Here is a 13,194-nt window from a genome sequence, read left to right on the forward strand (position 1 = left end):
GAGTGTGGAATTTGATGAAGTGGCAAGCATTGATGTATCAAACCTGTTCCCGGATTCTAAATGTCCAATCTGGACACTTCCTAGAACCAACACAGACGAACTCTGGGTGTCTGACCAGTTTGAAAACTGTGTCTACTGTTTTCCAAAGTACGACCACTCGCCTCGCTGGATTCAAAACTCTGTAGACCAGCCGCGAAGTTTGGTTGAGGTGTATAATTCTGCTCTAGTTGCGTATGATTGTGGGACTATCATGCAGATAACAGACGGGGTACTTTCCCACACGGTGGTGCATACAGGGAGCCGATTAATTCAGGGAATGTCGTTCAACAGAGACAACTACACTCTGGCCGTGTCCGATGACACAGGACATGTCCGAACTTACGCTCTACACAACACCGCGGGAGCGGAGGACGAGAGTGGGCTCAGTGACGCCGACTAGAACCCGTATATGTAGGGTCTACTGTACAAGTATTTGTTTTATGTCACAGACTAACTATTAAAGAAATATCTGTTTATTATAATAGGACCGTGAATTAAATGACATCAAATACTACTCGAGTTGAGATTTTTTACTCTTCAGATTGTGTATTTAAATTGTTCTACGGAATGTTTATTCATGTAAATGTCCATGTTTCATTCTAGGAGTACATTACTTTAGGTCACAATAATACTTACTTAATTAATATTCTATCGTGTTATTAAAGAGGGATTGTAACGATTTGAGCTTATTTTTAAATTTATTTAAAATTCAAATTGTCCATTTTTGTTAAGGTGGAATAACACACCTGGGAAAAGCTACTCAAATTAACAGGAAATTTTTTGATAATGAAAGATATAATGATAAATTAACTGTACAAATGTCAAATAAGCGAAAAATTTGCAGTTTCGGAATAAAAATGAATATCTAAAATAATTATTCCAATAAGTAACAACAAAAGCCCCTACGGGATTCGATCTCGGGATGTACGGATCACAAGTCCGACACTTTATCCACTCGGCTAAGTAAGTTATATGTTTCAGCCATAAAATCCTTTTAATAAAACGATTCGATCAGTGGTCAGCCATTTTGTGATGATGTGTTATTCCACCTTAAAAATGCTTTACCGGTATTACAATTGATTATAAAAACTGCCATCTTAGAATATGTAAACTGTTTACATATATGCAAATTGAAATTCGAAATAGATGTTGTTTGATACTTTTAAAATTAAGAAGACATAGACACGATTTATAGCTCAGAACCCCCCCCCCCCCCCCCACACACACACTTTGATGTTTAGAACGCCTAATATATTTACATGTGCATTTCAAACGCCGATTGACCAAACTTCGAATATCAGTCGTCAAAAATATGAAAAAAAAGTTTCTGTTATGTTTTTTGTTTATAACCACTAAATAGAAATACCACATTTCAACAAAACTGAATATGAAAAAAACAATATAGAAATTGGATATTTGTGCTCAAAACGAAGCGTAAAACAAGTAGAAAACTGCATGCCTGAAATAGAACTTTTAAATTAACTAATAAATTCACACGTTTGTCTGTTTAAAAAAATCAACTTTTTGTGACAATGCAGATTTCTTAAGCTGGTTTTAGTTATTTATTGCCCATCTGATCCGGAGCAGCTCTTTTCATCTTAAAGTAAAAATAATTTTATAATAAATGTTACGCTAGCCAGTTTCCTCAAAAGTTAAATTTAATTGATGATTTGTTTATAATTATCAGATTGATAAAATTTGTTACAGCAATTGATCATTGTTACCTCTGTTTTAAACATATAATCAAGATAAGTTCTTCGGTCCCAATGTCTCCGTGAGAAATCGAATTATATGTGGCACAACTTACTTATTTAATCGTCATGTGACAATCTGATGATGTTTACAAACAGAGGGGTAAGGCCTGAAATCACTATAATACACAAAACGACAACAAGAGCGACAAATGGATGAAGATAAAGGCAAGAACATGTAAACAGAAAGTGCAATACAACAATGGATGAACGAAGGAGCTTGCTGCCTCAGCGAAGAAGCGAGAGCGAATCTCGACCAGGAAATGCTCGTAAAGTGAAAGTAGCCCAAGGTTCCATTCTATTAACTGTGGCCTTAGAGAGACTTGCCTTTTACAGTTTGACTGGAAATCTTGTTTTATTTTTGAACAGCGATCCTTTCGGATGGAGGTCTTACAATGCCCTCTATTGTACCTTTATTTTCCTGGGAATATCATACGTGCTATCTTTTATGGGAGGTATCATTGCAGATACCTTGCTTGGGAAATTCAAAACACTTCTGTTAGCTTTTGTGATTTATCTTGTTGGCTATATTTTTTTGCCTGTGGTTACATTTGAAGAGAAGAATGAACTTTTAAATTCAACAGAGTTAGGTCTACCTAATATTTGTGGACGTGATAATGATGAAAAAAAAGGTGATAAGATGAGCATGATCAGAGATGCCAGCAGCAAACTATCATTGATTGAAGAGAACTGTGCTGGTCTAATTTTTGGAATTTTAACCATTATTTCAGTTGGATCAGGAATTTTTCGATCAGTAATTGCACCATTTGGGGCTGACCAAGTAAGCATATTAGCTTCCTTATCCATGATACACACATCAACCATTTAAAATCATTTGACAGAAAGGATACATTTATTTCCTTGCAAAAATATTTGATTTATAATTCTAAATATGAAATTATGAAAGAAAAAATTACTTTATCCTTAAAAGATGATAACAGCACTTTGTAACATAGCCTGTTGAGGACCAGACAAGGTTACACAAACTAAGTCCATTTTTTTTCTATGATAAATAAAAGAAACGATTTTTCAGGTCAGAGGAGAAGGTCCACAAACAAGCTTGGCATTTTTTAACTGGTATTACTGGTCTATAAATCTAGGGACTCTTGTGGCTTTGTCAGGTGTCACCTATGTTCAGCAGGATATCAGCTTCTTCCTTGGTTTCCTTTCCTCCAATATTTCTTTAGGTGTATCTTGCCTCGTTTTCATAGCAGGTAATTTAACATTATTATTATTTTCTGTTGACTAAAACATTTATTCAATTATTTGCTGAATTTGAACATCTTCTTCGAGGCACTTTTTGAAATGCTGTACATGGAATAAAATTCATGCTAATAAAATCATATATACATGTAGTATGGCTTTGTTGCTTACAGTTTAATATATTTTAAAAGAATTGTAATTTCATTTTAGGATGTTGGTCTTATGTGTATCTTCCAAAGACAGGAAGTATTTTGACAAACATTTTCAAAATTTTGTTTGAGTCATGCCAAAGACGGACACTGCACAGACAGAGAGAGAACAATGTTGAACACATCAGGTGAGTATTATAGTCTGTAGACATACTGTATACTGGGTTATTTTTGCCTCATGTTATTTTCGCCCTTCTACATTTGCAAAGAATTTTGTCTTGTCTTGAATTTGCCCTAACAAAGTTGTTTTAAAGAGGGATAATTTGAGACATTGGAATTCGCCCAGTCTTAAATCGGCCACTGGCAAAGAGGGCAAAACGGCTGAAAATAAAACAGGGGTGAATATTTCCCTGTATACAGTACTCCCTAAAAGCCCTCTATCTCTGTATTGGAGGAAATTGTTCATATACAGTGACTTTAATATCAACAATGAAATGTTATGCAACACTTAATGATTGTTTTTGGGCTTATAGTGCAGATTCATCGGACATTCCGGAGTTGAAGTCCACAGAGCATTCCCCATCTTTCCTGGATAAAGCCAAGTGCCGTTATGGTGGAAGTTTTCATGAAACAGCAGTGGAAGATGTCAAACAACTTCTGAAGATCCTCTGTGTGTTTTTGACGCTTTTGCCCTACTGGATGGTGTATTTTCAGGTGAGTACATGACAGGAATTCATTTAACTGAGTGTTTAGTGATCTCATGAAAGGGATTTGCAGTTTTGTTTTTTGTTTAAATGTGCATTTACGCTTCTAGATGCAGACAACTTTTGAGCTCCAAGGTTTACATATGAAACTGGATATTTCAAATGTTGAGAAATATAAAATATGCCATGATATGAATTCTTCAAGTTATTCGCCTGAATCAACCAAAAAATCAACAGTAAGTAATTTATAAATCATTGGTGTATCAGGTATTACCTAATTAGATATGTCTTAATTTACAACAAAGAGAGGAGATCTTTCAATCTAAAATTAATTAAAGTACTTTGAATTTGTTATAGTTTTGCAATCATATTGTTTGGTTTTGATTTCAATGTACATGAGCCCGTTAGCAAACAAAAATGATTGCTTTTTAATTTCATCAGATCTTAATTTAGATGCTGTAGATTAATTGATGGTGGTCTCTTTCAGTTAGTGGCAGCATGGTTCTCGCTGTTTGACGTGGTTTTCTTAATCATTCTCCTGCCGCTGTTTGACAGAGTCATCTACCCTTACCTAAAGAAGCGTGACATGCATGTTGGGATAGTATGCCGAATCAGTGTGGGAATGATGTTTGCAACCATTGCTGTCCTTGTTGCTGGCATTGTGGAACTTTTTCGACTGAGAGCGGTCTGGAAATTTCCAAATGAGGAATGCTGTAGTTATACAATCAATCAAACCATAGGTATTATCAACCCTAAATTAGGTAGTCATATAATTTTAGACATGATTATAGTCATCTTACCCATGAATCTGTCACCTGTATTCTTTTAATTTTTCATGTACAACTTCATGTAAAATTTATTTGTTAATTGTTCCACTTGCAATAATTACACTGAAGATGAATCTATCAGGTTAGTTTTTAAGCATTGTGCATCGTGCATCAATCTCAGGAACTATTTAGAATTACTAAAACATATATTGTCAAGGCTTAAATAAAGTCATAGTAATTTCATGTGATAACTATCTATAGAAATAATTAAGTACCTGGGTATACAAGTATATTTAAAGAGTAGGCTATTGCTGAACAGAGGTTAGAGCATGCAAATGTGTGATTTCTACCCTTTATATTAAAGATAAAAATAAGATAGATATTCAATTTAGGTATACTTGTAGGTCACACAGTCTATAGGGCGGCAGACATGAGTGTTTTTTGGCAGATCCCACAGTACGCTCTGATTGGTATCAGTGAAGTTTTTACTAGTGTGGCAGGTGCGTTCCAACCATTTTAACAAGATCTTGTACTTTCAGTAGGACATAGCTATCTATTTCTTCATTTTCTTGCATCCAAACAAGTTTAAAATGACAGTGGTGAAGTTAAATATTCACAAATTGGTAGGTTTAGCTCAAAAGCCAGACAAATCATGTAGATTTCAAAGGGCTATTGATCGAGCGGCCATCAATGAAAAAGACAGGCATAAGTCACATTGCTGTTTGACACAACTTCCTAAAGTCCAAGCTCTTGTCAAAATGATGTCTTACTAAACTTGGTTGTGAAATTGCATGTACTTACAAAGCTAAATTTGGCTGTGAAGTTATTGACACGGCTAAATTTGAAATTACTTGCATAGCTAAATTTGGTTGTGAAGTTTCATAAATTGCTAAAGGCCTATGTGCGGTTTTATGCAATTTTTGCCCCCGAAATCAAAATTTTAGAAAGAGCTTTAAAAATAAGGTGAAAGATAGTTAAAATCATATTGGAAATAAAGGTGTATGAGATTATCAACACAGTGACGTCATAATGTAGAAATGACGTCATAAAGATTGCATTATTTTGATAAATTGATGTTTTGTAGCAAAATATGGGTGTTTTCCTATGGTTTTTCGATTGGGAAACATCGAGCGCAGGCTTGCTCAAGTACCATTTTTTAATATAATGTGTATAACTATCGGAAGAAAAACATATTATGTTAAAATCGCACTTGAGCAGACCTGCGCTCTATATTTCCGAATGCAAAATATGGAGAAAAAAAGAGAGTATTTTCATTTTTTGCAAATTTGCGGGAATTAGGTCATTTAAGTGACGTCATAGATATATAAACAGCAAATGAGCAATGATGACTAAAATCAAGATTAAAGTTATAGGCATCCTCTATACAATGATTTGTGAAGATTTTATTTTTATACAGTACTACTTGTGAAGGTTCATGCATATATTGCTAAATTTGGTTCAGTAGTTTCATGTACTTACTAAGTTTACTGTTTTGTGCAGTTTTGTATTTGATAATTAAGTTATGTATTAATTTCGATAACTTTGTTTGTTTTGTTTGGGCTGACAATTTTTCGTCATATAAACATGCAAGTCTCGTGTTCTTTTTTTGTTTACATAGGTTCGATATACCCGTAAAATGTCTTTTTCAAACTGATTTGTCTATTTTCTTTTCATTTTAAGCATAAATAAACAGTTCTTAGCGTTCAACACATTCATTTTAGGTCTAAAAATGGAATTTTCACATCAACATTCAAAATGTAAACAAAAGCTTTATTTACATAGCAAAGAGTTGTAGTCTCTATAGATCGCGTATAACTCAACAAATGACACTCAAATTTTGGTTTCCTATTAAAAATGTCTGACTAAAGCATTTCAAATATTAAAATCAGAAAAATAATTTGACCAAAATTGTAACCATGCCCCTTTAAGATTGATTGTAAATATAAGTCACTTAAATAATGCTGTACTGTAATCGTTTATTAGATTGGTTCTAGGACTACGTAATGTGATGTGAAAACAATCTGTCTATCATTCTAGCTTTGGAATTTGCCTACCAAATGGCACCCAAGTCTATGAAGGGGATCATCATGGGATTCTTCTATCTTTTTACTGGGATCGGGAGTCTGTTGGGAACTGGAACCATGTTTGCCTTCAAAGATACCTGGTTCTTTCAAGAAGACTTTGGCAATATCAACTGTCGTATGGGCTGCAATACTGGGACTTTTACCAAAGCCTGCCATCTTGATTATTATTTCTTTTTCTTAGCTGTCCTTGAGTTTACTGGAATGTTTGTGTTTATTATCGTAGCCAAGATACTGAAGCTTAGTCAGCATCTGGTTCCGGTGACCAAAACTTCGACTCTTGATAATGTAACGGAAAAATCTTTCACAAACGGAAGGAGAGGAAATGTTAGCAGATCTGCGAGTCGCAGAGTGAATAGTGAAGACTGATACTGATTTTAAACGTAAAGTTCATTAACCTATGATCATTCTTATAAGAAAAAATTCCTGTGTGATTATAATATTTTAAAAAAAATTTGAATTAAAGTGCACACCATTTCACATAACTTGCATGGCAATGTGTTGGAAATATTTTGAGGAGTCATTTACAGTTACTACAATTCAAGAGTTATTTCTTTTGGCAGAGAGTCATTGTGCCTAAAAGAATCCTCCAGTGGGTTTCGTTTTAGAGTTGACAATAAAACTACTGCTGACTCTGGTCTGATTGCGGCCCCTCATCATAAATAGTCAATGAGTTAGCAGTGGGTAATTGATTACTCTGTTGTCAATTCACAGAAGATAAATCCTGCATAGACATTACAAAAAAATATATTACAGAGACTTGTACATGCAGTTATTTGACTGTATGCAGTGCATTTATTATGTTCTTGTAGAGGTATTTAGAAATTGAAGACTAATTGTGCTGACTACCATCTGTGTACAAACCAATCTGTTAATTACTCTCTCAGTATGAACTTAGGCTTGGTTTAGGCAATTTTTTATGTTCCGAATAATAATGTAGATGCTATATGGCAATACGCAACTCATTAATTGTGCATAATTGTGGCTATGATAAAAAAAGGTCATATACCATGCATCATAACCATTGAGTGTTCAATAGTTGTTGAAATGAGTTGATGTATGTTATGAATAATGACTTTTATGTTAGTGTACAAAATATGTTTTATTATTATATATATTGATATTACATATACATTTGCTTCAGTTATTGGATTTTTTTATTTGATATTATTAAGTTTATCAGTTGAAAAGAATGTGGAGATAGATAACAAAGGAAAGTAAGACATTTCCTTCTTAAAATATTGTGCAACTAAAATTGTTGACCTCAATCGATTATGCTTCTTTATGATGAATACTAGCAATGCCAAATCCAGCATTTATAAGTTAAAAATTTAAAAAATGGGTGCATTTTGATATTGCGCTGATTTTAAATTTTTCCAGTTTTTGACTTTTATGAAAAATCTGTAAATATTTCCTTCTACTTGATTTATGTTATTGTTGATTACATATATTAGGTTCTCTTTCAGTAGAAAAAGGAAGTAAATGTAATCAAAATTGTGGAAAATGCGTCCGTATTGATAAAGCTAACGCAAGGAACATAAACTTTTGTACTTAGTGGTACAGAAATGTGTATACTCATTATCAGTGCTTTTCAAAATTTCAGATATTATAATGTTTATTCATGAAACATTTTCACTTCAACATGCTGTGGTTTCATTATCATGTTCACCAATATTGTTGTTGATATGAAAATCAAAAGATTTTCAAATAAGAACAGAATTTTTTTTTACTACATGTCTTTAGTTACCATTGAATGAATCCACAGTATTTGATATACATGTATAGCATGCATTTTTATTGTTTTACAACATAATCTAATATGCTTTTAATAATTGCATTCATTTTTTACGACATTCATTGTCGTCATGTGTATTAACTACAGTATTAAAATCTTGCTCAATCTCATTTGATCATAGCAATACTACCATTGGCAATGATTGAAAGTTGGAAGCAATGTAGAATTTGAAGAAATTTAAAAATGTGCACAATGCAAGGTCTCTAGGAACAAAGAATGTGTTCTGGACTATTCCTTCAATCTGGTAATATATGCTGTGTTTACATTTTTTCCTTAAAAAAAAGTTTCACTTTCAATAGTTGTGCAAAATCTTGTATTTTGCGCTGTATTAATTTTATAAGAGTCTTTACTGTGAAAAGATATGCACCATGGTCGATTACACCCTACCAATAAGTATTTTATTAATATTAAGTTAACTACCTACTGGGAACAAGAAAATACAAGAAGAAATATGTTAATTATTTCCTTTGCGTTAACCTTTTTCGGAGAGATTGAATCCGTCATGTAACCAAGACCATATGTTCAGCAGCTTGAAGTCCCGAAGTTCATGTTACGGCTAGTCAGTAAAAGATATAAAAAACAGACACCAATGTCCCAATCAGAAACTGTTACACAACGAAGTAGATTTTAGCATTAAAACACGCTGTTAGTTTAAAAAACACTAATCGACGATCCTTAAAATTTTTGCAAATGAAAGCATGTATTATCTTGTAAGTTAGCATTAATTGTTTTTCTACATATATATACATTAAATACAATACCCGTTTTGTCCGTATTAATGGAATAAATGTAGGTTTCTAGTTTCAAAAATAATTGACAGAAATTTATATGACTAGATTGTCTTTCTTTGGAGCGTCTCTCTTGAGTCTGAATTCTACAGCCATCACTAGAATCATAGAGAAGATAAGCTCGCCACCCGCGATGTATAGTTTCTTGTATTCACACATGTGGTTGCTGTATAGGTAGCCCACGGTAAAGCCCAGCGCCTGAAACATGCGGAGATTTGAGAAAGCCGGTTCCTGTTTGTCTGAGAATGCAAGACCAACCAAAGCTGCAAAAGGAACATTTCAAACAAATTATATATTATAATGCCATATGACATGAACATGAGACCAGTTTATGTATACTTTAGCTGTACATTGTAAATCCATAGCTCGTTAGTAGAAATATAAACGGAAGACCGGTATGTCTTAAATGAAGTGAAAGTACATGTTCAATTATGTCTATAGGTATCTTAGTATGGAAACAATATGCCTGTAATAGGTATGAAGAGAAACTGATTGTGATGCAAGTATTATTACACCGGTATATGGAATCAATTCCACATTTACCTGCGCTTTGCGTTTGCCAGATTGAATCAGCTAGCCCCCAGATCCCGGGAATAACGAAAAATACGATTAACTGCTTCCTGGCTAGATGCCAAAGTTCCATCGCAACAAGAGCCGAAATGTTTAGAGCTGTGGCGACGATGAAGAGCGTGGGTCTGCCGACACGCTTGCCGAGGACGCCACTGATTGGAGAACCAATGGTGTTGGCGACACCAAAACAAATCATGGTGTATCCTATCCACTCTATCCCAATCTCACAATTCACATACGCCTGAAAAAGGTATTTAAAGAAGATGCCTACAACTTTGTTTTGCCCTCATTGAACAAGTGACTTGCGATGTTTTGTAACCACGCTTTTGAAAAGGCAGTTAGGGAGGAATACTAGGGGTAAATAAAATATAAACAGTAGATAGAACAATGAGTAGGTGTCTATTGTTCATTTTTTCAAATCCTTCTCCAAAGAATACGAAATAAAGAAATTTGAAACTTTACTGGCCATGGATGCTTACCATTGTAAATTCGGCAAAAACTATCGTTTGCTCTAAACCAGTCCAGAGGTAAAACGGAACAAGCATCGCCATATTAGAATTGGTGACAAGTAGACGGACAGTGGACACTAGTTTGGATCTGAATGATTCCGTCGGTCCATTGTGTTCCTGTTTCATTGGTCGAAGCATTATGCAGGTGACTAACAAACCCACAGCAGAGAAACCCATGTAAACACTCAACAGAATAATCTCTATTTTGCTTTCAGGATGTACCCCTGCCTTAGTTACATTCTTTGTCTCAGGTTTAATACTTAATGGACAGAAATTTTTCCCACAGTATTCTGGAGGTGTAGTTAAATTCAATGAACTATTTTCGTTGACAAGGATGAGAGAAGAAATAAGATTTCCCCAAATTTGTGTGCTCTGGAATGCAGCACAGAAAATTCCAAAGAACTTGCTGAGAATATCATCGAACGCTCCCTGTGTTATTCTAGCATACTCCATTGCAATGGATGTCACTAAAGCGCCTTGAGCCGTCCACATTAGTCCAGTAGCCAGACCTTCGATCCCAGCCCCGGGGATAAGAACATAGCCAGCAGGATAATAGTTGGCGCCCACATAAACACACAGAGTAATCCATGAGATGATGAGAGCACCTTTACATCCAATGTAGCTAATGATGACGGGAGCTAACAGACAGGATACAAGTCCCCCGCCCGTCAAAGCTGCAAGCGAATACACTCCCACACCGGGGTTCAAACTCGACTCCAGGTTCTGCAGCCCCGAGTAAGCAGTGAAGGAAAACATCCACATAATACAGATTGACGCAAAATTCAACAACAGCCTCTTCTTTATTGGTTTGGCCTCTCCTTCTTCATAAGTTACCAAACCTTCGTCAGTCATTTTTAACATGGTGGAAGTGTTCGTTTTTTTCAAAGCCCTGTTTTTCGGGTATCTCAACAATGCATCAGTTTCACTATTGTTGTCCTATCGCGGCTAATAGATTGTGTCCACTGTATTTGATTATCTAGGATAAGAGGGATGGCCTGTTACGGCCGTAGGACAAGGACAGAATACACACTGGGACTGACCAAAGGCTGGCTGAAAAGATACAAGGGACCACAGTACTTTGACTAATGACCCTCAGTCACCCTTGTAAGTACCGCGTCTGAAGTGAATGGATGTGTCGATAGTATTACAGCACGAAGTTGTCATAGTTCATTACTATCAATTAAAGTTCAATGATGGCTTAGAAAAAAAACCATGATGTGCGCTTCTGAAATGTAAACAGATATACATTTAAGAATTGTGAAACAAAACAATACGGCTTGACCAACATTCCGATATTTGTTCAGCATAACCAGATAATGACATATGATAACTTACATGTATATTAGTTATGTATACACAATCAACGTAGTATTGATATTGCATATTTGTTTATAGGTCCATTGCAGGTGCTCGTTTTTATCGCGCGCGCGCACGCACGCAGATAGAGCAATTAACATAAGAGTTCTTCTTTTATCAAATATATATAAATAAATGAAATTATATTACTTGTAGAAACAACCTTTGTAACACAAATTGTGTCATTATATATCCCTATACTGATTCATACCAGAAAAATGATTAACAATTAATCATTGCGCCCTAATTCTAATGAAATATTGACACGTTGCTAGCCAATGGCAATATTTTCCCCGAGGTATGCTAGTATATATATATATTTCTTCTACGCAGTATATATATAATTCTCCAATTATTATCTCAACGACAAAAAAGACATGAAGTGGTTCATCTGTGTGTTCTCTGTGGTCGTTATTGGACTCCTTTTAGCCAATCTAACAGAAGGTATGTTTTTTTTCTTTTCCTTTTTAATTTTTTGTACAATAAGAATTAATATTATAAAATAATACAATCAAAAACATTAATAAAGCGCTAAATCTAATTCTAAGATAACTATAAAGTGCTGTACAATAATAGAAATGTGCATAATACAAATTTTACCTTTTTCTGTTAATGAAAAAGTAGTGAAATTCAGACACATCTTTTTAATGTTAGGGTCCATGGCTCTGCTTTGCTGTTCAGATATTCAGTGCGTTACGGCCCCTTGTCCCTGTACTAACAACCCGTTCTTGTGTCGTATCAGCAGACTTCTAGAGTCCAAAGTGTCAGTACATACACATGTAACCGAAATTTTGGAACATTGGATAATAAGATAAATTTGAGAAAGAGTGCATGTATGTGTATGCGTGTGTGTATTAGAGTTTCTTTGTGAAATTAATCTTTTTCTTTATTCTTTTACAGAGACATGTGAAAGGAAGAATCAAGTGTAACTTGAAAAATAAATGATAATTTCAACTATAGAATACAAAGAAGGAATTATTATTCTTCTCTGACCCTCGGTAACTGTCACACTAATACTAAGGAGTTATGAAAAACATACATCCAGAAAGAAGGTGTTTATTAGTTGAAAATGTATGTGTGTTTGAGAGAGAGAGAGAGAGAGAGAGAGAGAGAGAGAGAGAATTTTTTTCAGACCGGGAGCTACAAACCTGCAGCTATATCTCACTTTGTTGTGGGTTAAATCGAGGGCTCCACAAAAATTTACAGAAAGACATATACGTAACCTCAGAGCATCGAAAAACGTTAGCTTTAACTTTCCTTCTCATTGTCTTATCGTCTTTTGACCGTCTTCTTAGTAAAAAGCGAGCCAAATGCTTTCATAAAACATTAGGACCAGTTTTGATACATCCTATTGACTCTCTTAAACTTTCAGTGAAATTCAAATCAATTGGTGATTTGTATACTTCAAATCAAAACTGATTGCATTCTTTTATGCATGCAAGGCTTTTTAGTTTTGTGTTAGAGAGATGAATAGCATCACGT

General features: G+C 34.7%; 2 protein-coding genes and 1 long non-coding RNA gene across 4 annotated transcripts; 2 read left to right on the plus strand and 1 right to left on the minus strand.

The window, feature by feature from the left end:
• Window positions 1-1,848: 1,848 nt before the first annotated feature.
• Window positions 1,849-8,198, plus strand: LOC128188843 (solute carrier family 15 member 4-like). 2 transcript variants are annotated; one of them, XM_052860132.1, is made up of 9 exons: window positions 1,849-2,571; window positions 2,824-3,004; window positions 3,204-3,330; window positions 3,676-3,856; window positions 3,957-4,082; window positions 4,334-4,586; window positions 5,018-5,113; window positions 6,651-7,077; window positions 7,258-8,198. In XM_052860132.1, the coding sequence occupies exons 1-8, from the start codon at window positions 1,993-1,995 to the stop codon at window positions 7,061-7,063; spliced, it is 1,956 nt and encodes a 651-aa protein (XP_052716092.1). In that variant the 5' UTR covers window positions 1,849-1,992; the 3' UTR covers window positions 7,064-7,077; window positions 7,258-8,198. The 2 variants fall into 2 exon arrangements, with proteins under 2 accessions (XP_052716092.1, XP_052716091.1); XM_052860131.1 differs by having other exon boundaries at window positions 6,651-8,198.
• Window positions 7,861-11,364, minus strand: LOC128188844 (protein unc-93 homolog A-like). The gene is made up of 3 exons (XM_052860133.1): window positions 10,327-11,364; window positions 9,821-10,088; window positions 7,861-9,540 (listed from the first exon to the last, which is right to left on the minus strand). The coding sequence occupies exons 1-3, from the start codon at window positions 11,215-11,217 to the stop codon at window positions 9,314-9,316; spliced, it is 1,386 nt and encodes a 461-aa protein (XP_052716093.1). The 5' UTR covers window positions 11,218-11,364; the 3' UTR covers window positions 7,861-9,313.
• Window positions 11,333-12,683, plus strand: LOC128188846 (uncharacterized). The gene is made up of 4 exons (XR_008244195.1): window positions 11,333-11,460; window positions 12,088-12,156; window positions 12,367-12,475; window positions 12,613-12,683. It is a non-coding gene; the product is annotated as an uncharacterized LOC128188846 (long non-coding RNA).
• Window positions 12,684-13,194: the final 511 nt, after the last annotated feature.

Source organism: Crassostrea angulata, chromosome 6, assembly GCF_025612915.1.
Source record: "Crassostrea angulata isolate pt1a10 chromosome 6, ASM2561291v2, whole genome shotgun sequence".
Lineage (NCBI taxonomy): Eukaryota > Metazoa > Mollusca > Bivalvia > Ostreida > Ostreidae > Magallana > Magallana angulata.

Excerpts from the sequence above, each read along its gene's own strand:
- LOC128188843 (XM_052860131.1), top strand. The coding sequence starts at position 1,993 with ATGGATGAACGAAGGAGCTTGCTGCCTCAGCGAAGAAGCGAGAGCGAA. Across the intron at positions 4,083-4,333 it reads AATCAACCAAAAAATCAACA|TTAGTGGCAGCATGGTTCTC; the intron begins GTAAGTAATTTA and ends GGTCTCTTTCAG. Across the intron at positions 5,114-6,650 it reads AGTTTTTACTAGTGTGGCAG|CTTTGGAATTTGCCTACCAA; the intron begins GTGCGTTCCAAC and ends CTATCATTCTAG.
- LOC128188844 (XM_052860133.1), bottom strand. The coding sequence starts at position 11,217 with ATGTTAAAAATGACTGACGAAGGTTTGGTAACTTATGAAGAAGGAGAG. Across the intron at positions 10,089-10,326 it reads TTTTTGCCGAATTTACAATG|GCGTATGTGAATTGTGAGAT; the intron begins GTAAGCATCCAT and ends TACCTTTTTCAG. Across the intron at positions 9,541-9,820 it reads CTGGCAAACGCAAAGCGCAG|CTTTGGTTGGTCTTGCATTC; the intron begins GTAAATGTGGAA and ends TTCCTTTTGCAG.